Genomic DNA, 20,428 nt, shown 5'->3' on the forward strand with positions numbered 1-20,428 from the left:
TGATCTAACCGAAGCCTTTACAGCAGGGGTGCTCAACTTTATTGTTCACGGGCCACAAGGGTGGGCCATACATATTTCAAATGCTTGAGGGCCAAATACACCCAAGTTTTGTATGTTTTCCATTACATTTAAAGTTGGTCAAGGCCCAAATGTAGGTGGGTTGGTGGGCCAGGTTTGCCCCCCCCCCCCCATTGGCCACCTGTTGAGCACCCCTGCCTTAGAGGGTGTGGTTGTTTATTTTGTTTTCTCCAGTAATGTCTCACTTACCTGTTCACTTGGACTATAATCAAGTTTTCTGATAGTTTCAACTCTATCTAAAAAACTGTAATGAAAAGAACAAGAGAGAGAAAGAAACAGAGAAAAAACGGGTTAGATTTCTGGTATGACTTTACAAGCAATGTATAATAATTGAGAGTTTTTGTTTCTATCATTTAACCGTAACAAGCCCATAAAGCCACAAAAGGCTACGGCTGCAGGCAACTGCGAGTGCAAGTATCCCACGTGATGCGATTGCATCATCATGCGAAAGCACATAAGGTTGGCCGGCCAAGGTAATCTCCCGTGGCGCGGTATATTTTGTGTGTGTAGCACCCGAGAGGTCGGGATTCAACACCGCTCCCAAGAAAAGAAAATTCCCTTCATCGTCTTCCTTCCCCTCCACCAAAAGGCCTTGATAGAGTTAGCGTTATTGAAGCATGCACCTGCTAGGTATGGCTTTGGCAAACTGTTTTGAAGTCCATCGCTGGTGCATGAACTACCAGGTAAAAAGTTTGCTAAAGGTGGGTTCAAATCCTTTCCACTTTCAGAATCAAAGCAGATTCTTGGAAGCTATCTGGTGCGAAACATCTACAGATGGGCGGGTGTTGATCTGAAGGTTTATAGATAATAATATCATTGCTCTGCTACAATGTATTCTGCCCCATCTGACTCATTCATTGTCAGAAAGAGTATCTTGGTCTGGTGATTGCAGGTTCAAATCCTGGATGGTCTGGTGAAAAGAATTTATTCACTGGCCGTCATTTTAAAGTATGTGGAGATTTGTGTACAAAATAATTTATCATAGGAATGGGAAACAATGTTTACTAAAGATCCCTTAAAATGAGCCACTATTTTGCCTAGTTCGATACATGCCAATGGACACTTATTCTGTGCATATGGAAAATGTCTCACTTGATTTTCATAATATACATGTACAACTACATGTAACTAGACTACCCGTAGTCCACTTGCCCATTGTGCATACTCTGGATATTGTATTTAAGCTTAAAACTCTGATTTAATTAATGTGTGCACAATTGATAGATTTTCACATCTGATCTTTTCAGTCACCCTACTCCCTCTGTTTGTTAGCTTCCCAAGTGGACTACTGACATTGGATTGCGGTTTACATGCTTAACACGGCTGTCTATGAGCTTCTATGGATGAGATTGTCGGAAATCTGGCCTACTAAAATTGGCGATGATGTAATGCATCTTTAAATGGATCCGGCTTGTGATTGGTCGCCCAGATCTCGTTATGGTTTAAATCCTCCGGTACCTGTCATTACCATTAATAACTACATGGTACACAGTATGTGGCCTACGCCGCCTTTGTGTTGTGTAATTGCATGAACGCGTCAGTAAGTCAATGAGCGCGTTTTGTATTTGCTTTATGTTAAATTTGATTGATAAACAAGTATGATTGACAGTGTGAGTGTTAGGGACTTTGCCTGTTCAAAATCACGTTTTTAATTGAATGTCCATAGTCTATTTTTAACCTGGAATTTCGCGATTAATAAACTGGCAGATTCTAAAATCAGAATTGTTCAGTACTGAAGTGCCAATACAATTATGACATTATGATATGTTGCATTCAATAATATAAGCCACTTTACTTTTACTGTCACTAATATACCGTATTGGTCCGAGTATAGTCCCACCCGTTTTTTATGTGAAAATTTTTCACAATTGGGGGTGGGATTATACTCAATTAAAAAAAAAAAAAAAAAAAAAAAGACCTAGATGCTAGGATCATTCATCATGATGGTTGACCTAAAAAAAAAAAAAAAAAAAAATTTTTTTTACAATTTCTGAAATTTTTCGAAAAATGGGGGGTGGGATTATACTCGAACATGGGACTATACTCGGACCAATACGGTAATTATATTAACTTTTTCATAACAATTTTATGCTAGTATTTTGATGTATTAAATATCAGTATAATTTCGAGTTCAACTGAATGCTTTCATCATGATTAACATGCTTTTATTTATCAAAAATAGACTATGGCATAGTCTAACATGTAACTAGTGCATGTACACCTTAGAACTGAAATGATTACTAAACCACCTTTAGAAGGAGGTGGGTACTAATTATATCAAATATCTTACAAGTATAATCAGTGTAGGTTTTATACAATTTACTACAATTCATTAAGCATATTTTTCTTAATCATTATTAAATTAATGACAAAAATTTGTCAACCTAAAAAGGTGAATGCTACATGGATCATCGAACATGTAGCCGCTTCATGTATAGCCATTAACCATCAATAATATTACAATTTTCCAATAAATTATATGATGATACCTATACATGGCAAACCTCTTTTCAATTTCATACTTATTTCGCTTTGCAAAAAAAGAATGAACGTTATAAATGTGCACTCATTTCACAATGACAATCACCTGGCAACGTTGATCACAACAAATATAAACAAAATTATTAATTTGTCCTTTTATACTACCATTGTCCTTTTAAACTATATTGTCATTATTATTATTTATCCGCCTACATACACCTGGAGATGACTAAAAATATTATTACCGATGATAGACTAGTTAAATTAGTGAAAACAATATTCTATTTTTAAAATTTGTTTCTATAATGTAGCTGCTTTTATGCATGAGTGGGAGTACCTATTAAGTTAAAATTAGAGAATAAACGTATTGTGTGGAAACCCAGCCGTGTTTCAATCGCCTGATATAACACGGAAGATAGCATTATTTTATGTGGAACAACGAGGCGGCACTCATTGTTTTAAACAGACCACCCTATAAAATCATATTTGCATGTAATTTACGTCCACTCTTTATGGCATTTTTATCAAGTTCAACCAGTCAATCTCGTGCACAAAATCGGTGAATCCATTTAGTTTTTCACATGTGGATCCGTGCATAATATCACACCACCCGAGATCACTACGTGATATCATGCTATGCGCAACGAAAATGATAAACATAATTCAATATGCACCCAGTTGTACTCTATTGTCTCATATCACACAGATGCCATGTATGACGAAGATCTTGCAGTCGGTTCCGATCACAAGCATCGCCCTGAACAAGGAACGTTTGACCCAGGTTAGGTAAGAAATTGACAAAATACAAGAACAAAAAAGAACAGTTTTACAGGTGTTTTTGTTGTTGTTGTTTTTTGGTGACAGTCCTGACCTTGGGCTATTCCATCTAAAATCTATACACCCCCTATGGAAGACATGACCTTCAGGGAGTCTGAATTTTAAATGGGGGACTCCATTTGCAATCTACAACCCCCTGCACGGAAGATTAAGGTCATGTCTTCCACAGGGGGCATATGGATTTCAACCGGAACAGCCCATTATTTTATAAAAGTCAACCCATCATCAGCTTCGCATTACAGTATTAATCGCTTGTTAGTACTGTCATTGTCACCATTACTATACAGATGCTTTTAACAAGACACAAATGTTGATTTGCCATTAGTACGGTGACCGTGAACCCTATCAGCCCTGACTTTTCTTCTTTATTGGTTCAATTACTGCCATTCCTCTTTTAATCTACCTGTTATCTATTTTTGGTCTGTTAATTTAGCATTTCTCAATCAATAATTTGCATAGATTGAATTAAATCGTGGAAGGTCATCGTTTATGTACCTGATGGTTGTATACCTATGGTCTGTTGGTAAATATAAAAAAAATCCCTTTTATAACACGGGGAAATAAAACTGGTTATATACATGGTGCATTATTATAAATAGTATTCCTCTTTACATCTTCGCTGGCGTTTTTCATTTATTTTGCAGCGGTATATAAATGTGATTACACAATATGTGTTGAAGTTGTCTTTAAAGGCTCTGACAATTCAATTGAGATGATTTAAAATACAGGATTTCTAATGTTGTCTTCAAAAATGAATGCTTTCACCACGTTCAACGTGGACATTATTATAATACTGTCTGTGCACCCCAGTATTAAATAAAGGTGTGGAGTTGATACAATTGTACAAGATCAGAAATTATAAATCTTCAATCATTTTGACAGATTAAACAACTAGAAAACAATCTACATCAGATTGATCGCGAGTATAGTCCCACCCGCTTTTGGGTGAACATTTTTCAAAATTGGGGGTGGGACTATATACTCAATTTCAAAATTTCAAAAGGTTTTTTTTTTCAGTTTTGTAGTGTCCCTGGACCTAGACCTAAATGCTTCATTCATGGTTGACCTGGTTGAATTAAACAAATTTCAAGATGTTTTTGTATTTTTAATATGAAAATTGATAATTTGTATTCATGTCATAGTCTATTAATGATTTCAAAATGCATTGAATTTGAATGCATTTTGAAATCATTAATAGAGTATGACATGAATACTAAGTATCAATTTTCATATTAAAAATACAAAACATCTTGAAATTTTTTTTTTTTTTTTTTTTTTTAGGTCAACCATGAATACTCCTAGCATTTAGGTCTAGGTCCTGGGACACTCCAAAGCTGAAAAAATAAATAACTTTTTTTTTTTTTTTTTTTTTTTTTTTAATATCTGAAATTTTTGAACATTTGGGGTGGGACTTTACTCAAGGTGGGACTATACTCGGTCAGTACGGTACTTATTCTAATTATCTTTTTTTTAACTTTGCCTGATATGATGTAATTCTGATGAGAACCTTCAATGAAAAATCAAGTACTGCACCAGACTATATCTATAAAGTCCAAAATTTACAAACGCTTTTTTTTTCTCATCTCATTACATAAAAAATTTCATTATTTTGTGCGTGGCACAACTCTACATATTAATTCTCCAGGCCTTTTTTGGCACGCACACACATGCACAAACTATTTATAGGTGATTTCATGGAAACTTTCCAATCTGCCAGTTTGTTTTAAGCCCTTTGGCACAAAAAAATGTAAATGGGTGTGTTCCTTGATTATTCTTCAGAATCTATACAATCATACTACACTAGCAGCAAATAACATATTTACAGAGGTTTCCTCATAATAGGCATGTAAGAAATTATGATTTGCTGCTATTTTATATTGCAAGTAAATGTGGAAATGGATGTGAAAAGTCACTGTCACTGAAAAATGCACACGGGATAAGCAAACTGGTTTTTTTTTTTTAATTTTAGTTTGTAGTTATTGGGCTCCAATATTTTGCGAGGGAAAAAAGGTAAATAAGCTGCCAAGTGGCAGTCCTCAAATGAAAGTTGCAACAAAAACAGTGTTTCACAGTTTTCCTTCAAATTGGAAAGCCTTTCAGTTTGGAAATCACCTTGACGAGTGAATTTCACCTTCACGATACATTTCCTCTCCATTGTACAATACTTGGTCGCTTTGCTATCTTTGATACATTATAAGAGAACAATGTATCTCTGCCTCTATTGTCATCCGGGTTTCCCCCTCTAGATCTCTCTAGCACTCCAATCTTGTATATTTTCTTCTTGCTGATGCTGAGGTACCCAATTCATGTCTGAATGCCCTAAGCGACTCGTGCAGTGTATATTTAGCTCCCATAATAAACGAGGAAGAAGAGGGTACCGCATTACACGATGGTAGTGTGCATGCAGATAATATGCTTTCCTATCCGTAAAGCAAATTGTACAACAAATGGGTGCTGCTACATGTCATTATAGTTAGAAGCAACTATTATTTATCATCAGTATTCTTCATTTTGAGATCATAGTAAGATTTTTGTTTCTGCCACAGTTCCCACCCAAGGATAGTGCGCATTCATAAAAATTACGATACCTTTGGTGAAATTATCTGTAAGTATAAATTCATCAAATCTACAATTGAGAATCATAGTACATGTAAATGTGAAGCTGCCTTTCAACAGCGATGCCACTACTGTGGTCGAATTGGGTGTAAACTCTACATTCTGTAGTGTATTCCTACATTATAAATTATGTAATCTGTGTTTGACTTGGACAATTTTTTCCTTCAATCGCATCATTTATTGCCCTTCCTTATATGCAAATATAACTTTTTAATCAGTTAACATTCCGAGAGATTTTTAACATAAAAATGCCATTTTTCCAAGATGGAGGAGACTTGCGCAAATTCCAAGCATGTCTGACTTCAGAGGAAGTAGCACCATAGCGTGTTAATTGACACATTACTTGCTGCCTTGCTTAGCGCGAATACATACAACATTCTCCGATATAAGCGCAGAATGGTCAAAATGGGGAAAATAATGATAAAGGAAAAAAAAACGAGCCCTTGTTCTTCCCATCATGCTCTCCGATGAGCTGGCGCAGTGCTCAGCCGTCGTTATGTCGCAGCGCAGTGACACGCCTGCCCTCTCATTTCCGCTACCCTGTGCTGCATGCATTGCAAGAAAGCAGAGGCTTGGCAATGCTATGCAGCATTGAGCTAGCTACTGCTTGCTAGCTGTAGCTAAGCCTGTGAGGCACTGAGCATATACCCAGCTTCATTTGCAATTCCACACACTGACAGTATTGATTGAATTTCAACAGCGCCAATTCTATAAATAGCCTAGCACAGCTAAAAATAGCTCAAGTAATCAACCCCAGGCAGAGCCTGTGTCTAGTTCTGTGCGCTTGATAGCCAGCTAGTAGTGTGTGTAGGGGTGTGGGGGTGTGTATGTATGGCCACAAATATTTTCACATCTACAAACAATTAATGCGGACGACGGGAAAAAAACTAAAATGGATGACTTAACATCAACGACATCAAAATAGAAATTCTAAACGTGGCTGATAAAGATAGCATAGCTAAAGCATAGTAAACTGGCCAGTGTGTGTGAATTCAAGTATGTGAGCATGCCGATTTTTGGCTTGCTTTATTTCCCATGGTGCTTTGCTGCAAAAGAGGTGTGGTGTGATGCATTGCTCACATCTTATTACCATAACCTAGCAACCAGTGCTTGTTGATGCTTTCAACATATTTTGTGAGTTTTATTTAGTTTATTTTGACAGTCTTTCTTTTTCTCTTTTACTGTCGGAAAAACTTCATTTTGCTTTCCTCCCTGAATTTTGAAAAAGGCTGCTTTGAAGATGATGCTAAGAGAATAATTTTGATTGCTTTATGGATATTTTGTTTTTTCAAATTCATAGCTGCACTGTGAAAAGTAACAAATGAATACCTGAGTGGAAGAAGGGCCCAACTCCATCAAAACTGTTTTTGAGATATTAAGGAAAAACTTAATATTTGGAAAAGTTTTATAGGCAGAATGTTTTCATCTTCAGTGGACCTTTAATACATGAATATAATATTACATACATTCAAAATTAAATATGATGTTTCCATGGCAACGATACAGGTCTTAATACAAGCTGGAGTTGGGCCCTTCTTCCACTAATATACTGCAAGTGCCAGTTTCGTAAGCAGATGTGTTATAAATAAAATAGAAATTTGGTAATTATCCATTAATTGCACAAGTAGAAGCATGTCAAGAAAGTTTATTGTAGTAAAAAGCAGATTTCATGGATGAACAAAATTCCTGTTTAACCCAATATTTGTGGAAGAAGGGCCCAACTCCATGGAGTTGGGCCTTTCTTCCATGAAAACCATGATTAAGTGTACTTGAAAGACTATTTGGAGAGTTGGTTTTGGCTCATCTTTCACACACAAGGAAGAACAATCTGCTGGCAATAAAATGCTGGGTCTAACTCATTTTTGTAAAAAAATGGAGTTGGGCCCTTCTTCCACTCAGGTATTCAAATGTATCATACTGAAGAAATTCTATTCCAAGGAATTGCCAGCCTAACATTATATGTTGTGATTCTTGAGATGTGACAAACTGTAAATTATTCCTTTTCATGGATAATAATGATTTCAGCTCTGGGTATCTAGTTAGATCACTACAGAATCACATTTTTTGTCTTAATGCAGGGTATTGTCTCTACCCTTTCAATTGGCGTGGGGGCTGGGGGTATGTTTGGGTCAGCTGCCAGATGGGGGTGGGGGTAGGAGGTGGGAACAAGGAGAAAATCTGATGAATCAAAACCTACCCTACAGAATATAGATTTAATCATGTTTGATGGGTTTTTTGGGGCAAACTTGCACCAAAACTAGAAGTTTTCAAAATTTTTAAGACAAATCCATTTCTATAAGCTAAAGGCTCATGCCTGAATTGGTACATCCAAAACCCAAGCTTCTTAATCAAATTGATTATACATGCATTCCAATGCAACTCTTGACACTCAGAACACAGGAATCAGTAAACAGGGCCATTCCATGGTTTTGTGATAAAGATGGGCAACCTGAATAATGTCAGTTGCAAAAAAAAAATTGAGCTAGGTTTTTACGAGCTAGGCGGTGAAAATTCCCATCGCGCGGTGGAAATTTCATCGGTGATAAGAGTTGAATTTTGTTCAATTTGTTCCCTTTCTCTTGCAATATCAGGGCCATGCATGCTTCTGATTGGCTGCTGGAAAATCAAGGTCGGCAGAATGACATTAATGCCCAATTCGGACTCCCCACCGCTGCCACGATATATCGTTGCAGATTTCGTCGCAGCATTGTGTGAGGTTGTATGTTGTGAAGCGGAGTCCGGATCTGACTTAAGCAACACTTCTCCACTCTCTTGCATCAAAGCAAGTCACAAGAATCATGCCAAGGGCAAGGCCCAAAGTATTGATCTTCATATGATATTAAATAGTGTGGGACTTGCTAATTGTGCAAGAGAGAGGACACAGTGTTGGTTACTCAATTCATCTACAAACTTTGTCCCCAAACCATGGAATGGCCCAACAGAGTTGGCCCACACAAAAGTCTATGGTCTGTGCTTGCCCAACATACTTCCGCTCCCTCACCCTATCACCCTATGGAGAGTGCAATGTCAAGTCATCATCATCATCATCATCAGTCGGCTGCGGAGCAGGCGACTACAAGCTTTCTCCAACTAATGCGATCTTGGGCAAGCGAAACAATTTTGTTTGGCTGCAGCATCCTTCAGTATCTCCCAGGAGGTGCTGGACATACTGTAAGTACAGTGTGCGTGCCATCCCGGTTTCCTCTTCCCATGTGGTGGAATATAAAGCGCATATTCTTTCACAGGCTCGCCATCTTCAAGACGCAGTATATGGCCGAGAAATTTGAGTTGATGAATCTTGACTCTGGCAACCAGTGGAGTGGTGTTGGTCAGGTTGTAGATGGTTTCGTTTGGAATCCGATCCACACGCTTGATGTTTAACATGACTCTGTAGCAAGATGTTGCAAATGCATTGATCTTGTTTTCCATGTCCTTGGTAATTAACTTAACTTAACTTAACTTTAAAAGCATTTATAAAGCGCCATCTATCTAGGTAGCCTAATCCGAGGCGCTATACTAATTACCCATGACTCGCACCCGTACAGAAAGACAGTAACACACGTTGTCTGAAACACGTTGTCTGTCAAGTCATCCAGATTAAAATGAGACATACTATAATAAATGTAACAATACGCATCCAATCTAATTTAGAATAAGTTCCCGTATCAGAATCATCTGCTCCATCTGTTGCTTGCTAAATATAGACCAGTCTGCATCCCATCCCAGTCCTCAATGTCATAAATTGTATCCAATCAATTCTCCTATTAAAATGCATGGAATGGTATCAGAGGTCATTGTACTATTTTTTTTTTAAAGTTCATGGTTCACAAGGTCTGCTTCAAGGTTGTATGCGATGTAAACAGTCAAAGTTTCTATCACAGATATATATCTCAAGTCCCGACAGAAGATTCTCATTTGACATTATCGCATGTGAAATGTTCGGATTTATTTCAGAGTTAGGATTAAATTAAGTGATTCTCCGAATTGATTCTCGCAAAGATTCTAATCAAACAGATTAAAGTAAATCAAATTTGATTCTCATAATTTTTAAGACTGCATAGGTTTAAGAACAAAATTTTTTTTTTCTATCCCATTTGAATATAGTTACCACAAATTGTTCATTATACTTGCATTCAGTTCACATGCTATCTACAGTAGATAACACTACAAACCAAACATTACATGTAAAATTGCATACATATAGTTGCTTCCAAAACCAAAACTACAATCAACCCCAGTGTTGCCAATGTTGTAGAAAATCACCAAATCAATGAAATCTTATTATAAACCAAAACTGACTCAAACTTGCTGATTGAGATGGGTAAAAAGTGATGTCTGTAATAACACTAGGATCCACAACATGCTCATCTATCAGGACAAATTTTTGTAACCCCAATACATTTGTACATTCAGTGAATGACCTTTGAAAATGTGGGTACAAAAACTCATACTCTGCAACTTGAGGTCAAATTTTGCACTATGATTGTTTAAGTTAATTGAGGTTGTTGAACTATGTCATTGGGATGATGAGGCTATTGTGGTCCATAGTGTAATACCCATGGATGGATTATTGAGTTGTTCATTGCAAGCTCTGTTTTTATTATCATTGTATCATATCATTATAAAACACTGAAAACAGGAAAACAACTGGTTTAACTTCAATGCACTTTTCAGCATGTCATCTTTAAAATGTAGGCCTGATAAATTAGTCATGTAGAAAAATCAAATTGAACATATTCAACATCTGCTGACCCATTTTGCTTTATCACATCACATAATAGACCTTTTCAAACTGAGTCATTCCGATAAAACCCGAAGTATGAAATAACTTCCCCTATCGCAGTATGCATAAACGAACGCTGATCCGGCATCAGATCGCGCATGTATACCAGCGCGTTGGTACACACCAAAATATCCATGTACGCAATTAACTACGCATGGTGTCGCAGAAAAAATGCATTTTTGACCTATTTTGGTCAATTTACGCAAAAACAAGGTCCGGTACCCCCAATTTTTTTTGCGCGATTTTACAGAGCTTTTTCTTTTTCATAACAACTATACAATTTTAAAAATTTTGTCGATACAATTTTTTTCTACAACGCAAAAGGTGGCATATTTTGGGCAAATTGCTGATTTTGCCATTGATGTGTACAGAGATTTTTGGAAATGTACACCTCTTTTAAAACGGCTGTAGCCCAAAAGTGAGGTCCGGTACCCTCTGTTTTTTTTCCTAATTGATTATCTATACATATTAATGTACAAAATATGTCAATTTAAACAAATTTGGTCGATAGGTTTAGTTACGACGGAAAACCCTTAAACTGATGACCCCATATTCATGTTGGCTTAATAAGCTGTATTTTCGTGCAAAAGGATACCGTAATTCAAGATGTTTCTTGTCCACCAGTTTGGGTAAAATTTGCCCCCCAGGCCCTTACTGAATAAATAGCACAGTTTTCCGATCTTGATATGAAATGGTCTATTATGTGAAATTTGAAATTCATATATGTACCAATGAATGAGCCAAACATAAATATCATGCCTGTGCAAAAAAATAAATGCATAAAATGGGTAGTTTTTCATGGGCAAGCGATGTATGCATACATCATTTAGGGTGTCACAAAGGTCAAAAATCTGAAAATAGGTGTATGTTTGACAGGACCTAGAACAAGAAATGTCAACAAAAATGGCAGAATAACGATTGTTTTCCCCTAAAATGCGACCAAAATATGTGTGCGGGGTATTACGGAATCCAAAATTTCAGTTGCTTCCAATGTTTTTGACTAACAACTGAATCTGAAAGAAAGGTTTTACAAACATAATGTAGTCTTAGGCTTCTGATAATATAAAAATCTCAAATTTTTTAGTTAGTGTTGACCCATTCCATGTCAACTCCAGGGATGTGCACCGCAGCACCTCTTCAATTTTTTTTTTTTCTGTGTGGTGGTAGATATTGATGAGAAAGTAAAATTCAAAATTTGAGCTTCATACTCCATTTCGCTTTTCCCGTGGCATCAATTTGAAATTTAGGGTCAGCGTAAAAAATGTGTCGCAACGCGAAAGACAACGCTTGGAGGTCCATAAATGTATAAAGGGAACCATTTACAACTTTGAAAAGTATGTATTCTGGGGTACTTATTTGTGTAGAATTCAAATCTGGCATCAGAAAACTTGTAACTCCTTTACTTTAAAAGATATAGGGCCCTCAAATGCAACTTCGTCCATCCAGGACCAACTTTGGGGGTCAGAACTCCAAAAGTAAAAATAATTTTACTGTCCATTTTTTTGCTAGTCAGAGCCCTTTGGTAGGACATTACTCTTATCCAATATTGAGCCTATTAGAATACTTTTAGCTGAGATATTACCCATGCAAAACCCCAATTGTACATTTTTTGTACATTTTGCCCCCCTGAAAACCAATGTCAGACATTTTGCCCCACCATCAACTTCAGGTATGTTGAAGATATGTCCTTGGACAACATTTCTGAGAGATATTGGCTTTGGGACTCGATGGCTTCAACACATCAGTAAGGTTTGCATTCTCCATAGAGTTGTACACATTTTTGATTTCGCATGTATAATGACTTATGTACAACTCTATGGTTCCCTTTATATATTCATGGACCTCCAAACATCCGTCTTTCGCGTTGCGACACATTTTTTACGCTGACCCCTCTAAATTTCAGATTGATGCCACAGGAAAAACGAAATGGAGTATGAAGCTCAAATTTTCGGATTTTACTTTCTCATCAATATCTACCACCACACAGAAAAAGAAAAAATTGAAGAGGTGCTGCGGTGCACATCCCTGGAGTTGACATGGAATGGGCCTGTTACAAGTGGGAGGATACGACTGTGATTCATAAAATACCCCTGTAAGCGAAAAAAACATAAATTTTAACCCTTTTCGGTGAATTTTGCTAGGTACAAACAAAACAAATCATCAACATTCACAATTTTAGCCCAATTATTGTGTCTCAAAGTGTCCTCTAAAATAGATTTCTGATACACGTACGTTGAATTTCCGGCAGATTTCTGTCGATTTAAGTGACTTTTCCCGCAAATTGCAAATTGGCAGCAAACGTTTGGCAACCTGCCATGTTTCACCCATAATATACTATTATCTATTCATTTTACCTTGACAGTCGCGGGGGGTCCTTTCGAACGTTCCAATGAGTCAAATAGGGCCCAAACTTACGCTAGAGTGAACACGATAATGCGATTGATTTTCTTACACGTAAAAATACGGCCAATTCAGAGAGAAAATCTTGTTTTCGTATAGGGCCTACTATATACAATTTCTTTTTGTTGGCCGGTCGCTGAGCTACATCTTTTCACTGATTATATATACTTCATAACGTGTTCCCATGTTGAAAGTTGACAAGGTATTTCTACTTGCTTTAAAGAGAGCACAATTGAATGAAGATGATTTATTTGTGCTAGGATTTCATTTTATATAACTATTTTTTATTTTAATAATACCCCATACCTAACACAGAACATAAGAAAATATGTGACCCGGCAGCACAAATGAGCAGTAAATTCCCTAAATTGTATTCTCAGTTACGGTGTAAAATGTGTACGAAGGTCATATTCATCGGTAACTTAAGCTGGCCCGACATCCGTCTCATTTTCATAGTCAAAAACTAATCAATAATCCTATTGTTGAAGTGGATATAAGCTTCTACCTTAGATGGCTATAGAACTTTTAATAGCTCGGGTCTTTGTTTGCTTTTGCTAAATCCTGTTCAAGTGGTGGATTACCAGGCATTGTATTTTGTACAGGTATGCATAACCAACAATTAACAATGAGAGGACTTTCTTAAACCTCGTTGACATGATTTGAAATGACCGCCAATTATGACTGTTTGAAATTTATTGACAATAATGTGGAAGAAGAGACAAATGTAAAAACGTAAAAAGCTATAATTTTGTTGAAGGAGCAAAGTGTATCAAACCATAACCCCGCTTCTGGATATCGTATGAAGTCAAATGATATACCATTTTTAAGTTTATGGTGTTTATTCTTTAAATACTAAATAAAACAAAATTGACCGGGGAGGAATTTACGGCTCATTCGCCGTGGACGGTCACATATTGTAAAGGCCATTAAATATTCGCACTCATCCATAGGAAGACAAACATGATAAAGTTAATCTGTTCTTTTCATTCTCGATCATTAACCTTTGGAACATTTCACTTGCCTCAATGCCTTCTCAGCAATCTCGGGCCATAGGCCTATAGTAATTTAAATCGTGAAACCGTAGAACGATCTGTTGGTCAGCATAGATATTGAATAAAATTGAATCCCATCACATCAATTCAAAGCTACACCCTTTTTTTAAATACTGGTTACCTTAAAATGAATTGATAATAACAATAACTAGCAATCATGCTTGATCTGGATGTCCTTAGTTGTCCTTTTTAATGCAACAAACAATGACTCTGTCCAGATGTGATCATAGACTGCAGTCTATGATATGATTATCAACTTTTGATGGAGTATAATACTGCATCTTATTGATTTCATAAAAATATATCAAGAATATCAATTAGTTTAATACACAGCTATTGATCTAAAGACATGACCTTCTCTGACAACATAGCTACTGTGTGACCCACCCGCCCCCACTATCCCCTGTGAACATCCAATTCACCTGTCCAAACCTCCACCCCCACCCGTAAATATTGATTTGTATCTTAGAAACCGCAGCAATGTGAGAAGCGACAAAAATATAGTCGCAGAGATCACAGTGTCTATAAATAGTAACCAGGACCTTTTTACACTGTGCATGCAACTTAGGGCTGGTAACATTTCACGCTGCTACATAGAGGCAAGTATAGCAGTTTACATGTAGATCTAATGCATCCCAACACACACAGCATAATGTGTAGCATAAATTCATTAGAATCACTGCAATGCGTAGATCTCAAGAGCAGACAGCAGGTGGAAACAATTTTTTAATCAAATTTGTCAAAAATGTAAAATTTTCCTCCATTTATGCCCATATTTGGAGTCTTCATGGAAGAAAATCAGACTTAGTGATAAGTCAGTGGTTCTTGAGTTCGGATTTTTTTTTATTTCTGGGCAAAATCGTGAATAGTTTTCCCATAGACCAAGCTCCACGTCCATGTACAATGTACAAACCATAAAATGCTTGCAAGCTTGAATGCACGTAAGAGCCACAGCTACTATACCTATATACACAAGCTATATACTACATGCATACCTATACACAGCTAAGGCCAGATTTACATTGTACCTTTGGCAGGCCCTTGGGCACATGAACATGATTGGCCCCATAGGCTCTTGGGTTGGTATAAATGCGTACAAATGCGATAAAAATTATGCCATATTGAAGCTAAAATGGTAAAATATGGAAAGTTAAAAGTGGAACAAATTCCCATGATGAAGTGCATAAAAATTGGCACTTTATAAGCTGAAATGGTCAAATATGAGAATAAAACCAAGCGCATCCATTTTGGCCCCCACTAGAATGGCCCCTGAGCCCGGGCCCAAATGGCCCTGTGGAAACTGGCCCCCGAGTCCACGGCATATATCTCTGTCGGTGCAGAGCACAGACACTGACAGTGTCGCTGTTCCTCACGCATCGTGATCCAAGGGAACTGAGCAACCTCTAGATTAATATGTGAATATACCATGTATCACAGCTCTGTAACCTTTATATAATCGGAAATGGAAGAAATATTTTTGCTGATCAGATATCTGCTAAATGTTCTCAATATCGCTCCGGTTTGATCATCAATTCATCTTTACCTGCATGCCATGGGGGGGGGGGATATGTAACCTCATACCGGGGGAGGGGGAATTTTGACATTTGGAGGGAATATCTAGATTTTAACCATACAAAGAAATAAATTAATTAGAAAATGGTGGGCAATTTCATTTTACAAACTTAAGAATTTACTTTTGGGAAACAAAACAGATTCCTGGAAAATTCTTACATAATCTTATGCAAGCAAAACACAATCACCAACAAATATTTTATGTAATAAGTTAATCGTAAGTGGATCATGACTATGTAATTCATTCATTCGTTCTTTTCATAAGGTGCTCATTTCCTAAGTCAAATTCATTTATTTTAAGCTTGTTACTTATTATCAATTACCCATCCATACATTGTACATGCATACTATTTATCAGTAGGCATGCTTTAACAGCCGATTCCGAATACTACCACGAACATACTTAGGTCCCTGCACAGAAAGTGCAAAACCTATCAAAATCATGACCCAGTTATCACATTTGGAATTCAAAGTCTGTTCAGACTGACCTGTGATCTGACCTGAAACTGAGCTCAATAAATGTCTGAAACTTTTGGACCCTACATTTAATTGTTACACTCCAACCATACACTAATCATGTTCAGACAGGGACAGAATTCTCGAAGATCTGATGTGCTCAAGAATTGCGATTCCTAAGTCAAGTGTGTATCAACACAACTCTATTCAACCATTGCACGGTTCCACCATATGTGAGGAGAGCCTCGATCTGGCAGCATGCATGAATGGGAATTGAACCAGTCATATAAAACTTTGTAAAGTTACGTTATACTTCCTTTCATGTCTATTGCCAGTTCGAGGCTCTCCCCGCATATGGCGGAACCATGCAATAGATGAATTGAAGCCTGGAATCCTCGAGTTTTGCAACAACGTCGCCTGGAATTACAACTGGAAGCTTATTATGACCAATCTTGTGTCTTGACGAATTGAGCCGTATTAGGCTAAAAATTTAATATAATTAAACCAAGGTCATAGGTAAAGCTCAGCACTCCAGAATCGCAAAATGTATTGTTCACATGGCAGTAGCACTCGAGAATGACTCTGGGAAATCATGTAAGGCCCCTAACAGTCAATTTTGAGTTTCCCGTCACTTAATTTTTGAAAACAGGTGAGGTAACTTTTTCATTATTCATTATTCATTATTTTTCTGCCTTTCATTATATGACCAACACACATGTAAAATGTGTTGTTATTTGCCGCTCACTCACTTGAAGATGGATGTTTAGCCCAAATGAGATTCAAAAGTATATTAAAAAGAGTCTGCAAGGTTGATAGCAAAATGCATGTTTTGATTTTGATTTTCGACAAAAAATAAAGGGATATTCATAATTTTTTTTGCAAATATACATGTAAACCAGTTTTTATCAGTATTTTTTGGAAAATCACAATAATGAATTCAAGTGAGGGTCAGAAAATGAAGTGAGGGCGGGTGACGGGAAACTCAAAATCGACTTTCCTTGGCCTAATCCCCCCAAATTTCTTGGGAATAAATTAGGGGGACAAACTTAGGGATTGGAATCTTCGAGACAGTTTGCACAGCGGATTTCCCAAGTTTTTGCCCGAGACCCTTCCATGTGGACGTGCCTACTGTTGAATCAACTAGTTATCAGTGCTCATCATATTGTCAGCTGATAGAGCAAGTGCATAGAATGATAGGTCTGCCCTTATTATTCATTGTTTGTCCTGACATTGAACATTGAACCTCGCTTTCCCATTGACCCCATCAACTGGACTCTTGTTCTGTGCATGTGTGTGTGCGCATATAGCACGGTGCCCATCATGTTCATGATATATATACCAGATATGATCTGATTCACTCAAAAACACAACTCCGGAAAGTTCTCTGAACATTAGGCCAAATAAAAAATAAACATGTTTCACGTCCCCTCCCGCTTCCTTTTTTGAGGTTTCTTCAATTATTTTTTTATTTTTTGAAATTCAGTTATAACTTTTCAAAATATGTCTAGGAAGAAGAGATGCTTTCTATAGCCTTGCTAATATACAAGAAACACTTTTGGAAGGTTTTGAGATAATGAGAGGGGGCCTGTCCATAAAGCAGGGGTGTCATTCAAAGCTTGTGAAATATCCTGAAAGTACTTCTCTCTTTGAATAAGTTCATCAGGACTGATATAATTAAATTAAATATCAGATTATGTTGTTCAAGTCCAAAGATTTACTCACGTTACTGAAAGTAGTAGGAAATCCTGAAAATCAGCGAGAAATTGGGCTAAAATATGCAAAAACGGGCTGAAAATCAATTTGTGTAAATTTTGGCCACAAAAAATCCTGCAGAATCATACCCCTGAATAAGTAAGCTTTGAGGTGGGCTTTGAAATGCTGATCTCCAAGCAATATCTTTGACATGATAATTATATGATTTCAAAATATTCTTTTCTTAAAAATCAATTATGTTTTCATGAATAAGTGTGTGAAAATATTGGTTCCAAAACATAATAATGATAAAATTAGATGCTTTACGCCCAATATTTTTTAGTCTCGCTATAAGTGTCAATAATTGGACTTGACTACATCTCGGTCAATATTTTAAAACTCACAGCCCGGCCAATAAATATGTGCTCAATTGATCTAATTTTATATCATCATGACACAATTTGGTTTGGCAAAGCAATATATGTTTACATGTTATGTCATAATTAGGTTGGTCATCACCAATACAATTACTCCTCATGCTGCTATAAATAAATCGCAGCAATACCCTAATTTGATTTGATATCATTAGCCATGTCATTAGTAATGATCAGATGTCTACAGTAACATCACAAAACACCTAAAACCGTCATACGATCATCCACATTTTTACTCTTACTAGTACTCGCAGAGAATGGTCTCATAATGACCACAGTTTATTTTTGTATTACCATATGGAAGGTTACACACTTTAGTGAACCGTGCACTAGTGGAATGAGACGGGTCTGGTTCATCGGTGTTACCTCTCCAAGGCCCTGGCCGTACATGCGCATGTCGTTGTGTGCCCTTCTGCGATACTATAAATAGCTACAATGCTGATGCCTTGGGGTAGCACCAACCATTATGCATGCTGAAGCAAGAGACCAAAAATGGGCTATTCCGATTGAAATTCATACACCCCCAACATGTCCTTAATCTTCAACTCGGGGAGTGTGAATTTCAAATAGAGTTACCTAAATGGGTGACTCCATCTAAAATCGACACCCCTGTGTGGGAGATAAAGGTCATGTCTTCCATACGTGGTGTATGGATCTCAACTGGAACAGCGCAATACTGAGCACTACTTGCTTGCTTTAGTGCTCGTTATCGCTATCTCTCACACATACTCTATTAGAAATCAGACCTATTAACTCGGAACATGCTGCTAATGGACACAATTTACCTAGTGTAGAATTTACGCACTTGACGTCTTATTTAACATCTACTTAACATCCAATTTCTTTTCCCAATACTTAATACAGGTGCATGTACATGTACGCATTTATACATTACATTATTCTTAAGTATGTACAGTTCAAGGAATGTCTTGCACTGGCAACATTTCATGACCATGTTCTTTCTGTATGCAATACCTTACTACTCTGTATTGTGTTTGAGTGTTGGGGATGTAAGTGGTGTCCACATGCTGGAGCCTGCAAGCACCTTGCCCTTCAAAAGAGCCCAATCTTAAGTTTACACACCTTCAACCGAGAACACACTTCCAACCGTGGACCTAAGGGGTGTAGTATGATGAAAATAACGTAAAAGGGCTATTTAGAGCACAATCATATCGTGACCTCTCTTGAAGGGTATGTCCCCGATTGGACAGTACCATGTCACAGTATGTCCACAGTAAGGCGACTCACTGCTGATACTTGGTGTCCTTGGTTGGCGGTTCACCAGTTACACAATTTCAGTCCTCGCTTGAGGTGCTTACGGCAGGGGTGCGTGTGAAAGGGATGGGAAAAATGATGTGAGTGTAGGGTGTGTGTAACTTATGGAGGTACATGTTTGTTACGTATGCAGTAATACACCACACACATGTAACTTGACAAGTGTGCATCAACATACCAAAGATCCTTGAACATACACAGTTTAAAGTCTTATTATTGGCCCCTTCCATCCGCTGAGAGCATTTTGGCTCGGCTAACTCCAATCAGGCCAGAATTAGCAAAGCGGAAAACTCAAAATGAGGATGATTGTGTTGCTTGGGTACACAATCATCTTCAATTTCAGTTTTCTGCTTCGCTAATTCAAGCCTGACTGGAGTTAGCTAAACCAAAACGCCATCAACGGCTAGAAGGGGCCAATTATACAAGAAGATTTTATATTGACATTGTGCCATAGTTGTAGTGATTCAAGTTCATACTATTAATAGTATTGCATGGTCAAGTCAAGGTATATTCAAATTTTAACCTATAAAAGTCTTGCATTTTAACCTATAAAAGTCTTGCATTCTAATTTTCTAACCTATAAAAGTCTTGCATCTAGCGTTGACACACCCACTCCCTGTCACACAACTGATGCTGCCATAAAGGTCTCTCCTTCAGACCATCCAAAAATGAGTCAAATCACAAGCTATACAACAGAGGTCATCAGTGTGACATCATTTTCATCTATCTTGTAGTTGTAGCTTCATCAATAT

The 20,428-nt window shown here is 37.3% G+C and overlaps 1 protein-coding gene across 1 annotated transcript in view; it reads right to left on the reverse strand.

The window, feature by feature from the left end:
* The window catches only part of LOC140136271 (guanine nucleotide-binding protein G(s) subunit alpha-like), a 122,652-nt gene that overhangs the window by 52,583 nt on the left and 49,641 nt on the right, over window positions 1-20,428 (reverse strand). Inside the window, 1 exon segment of the mRNA XM_072157994.1 lies at window positions 268-322. Within this exon segment, the coding sequence (XP_072014095.1) occupies window positions 268-322 (55 nt within the window).

This window comes from Amphiura filiformis, chromosome 16, assembly GCF_039555335.1.
Source record: "Amphiura filiformis chromosome 16, Afil_fr2py, whole genome shotgun sequence".
NCBI lineage: Eukaryota > Metazoa > Echinodermata > Ophiuroidea > Amphilepidida > Amphiuridae > Amphiura > Amphiura filiformis.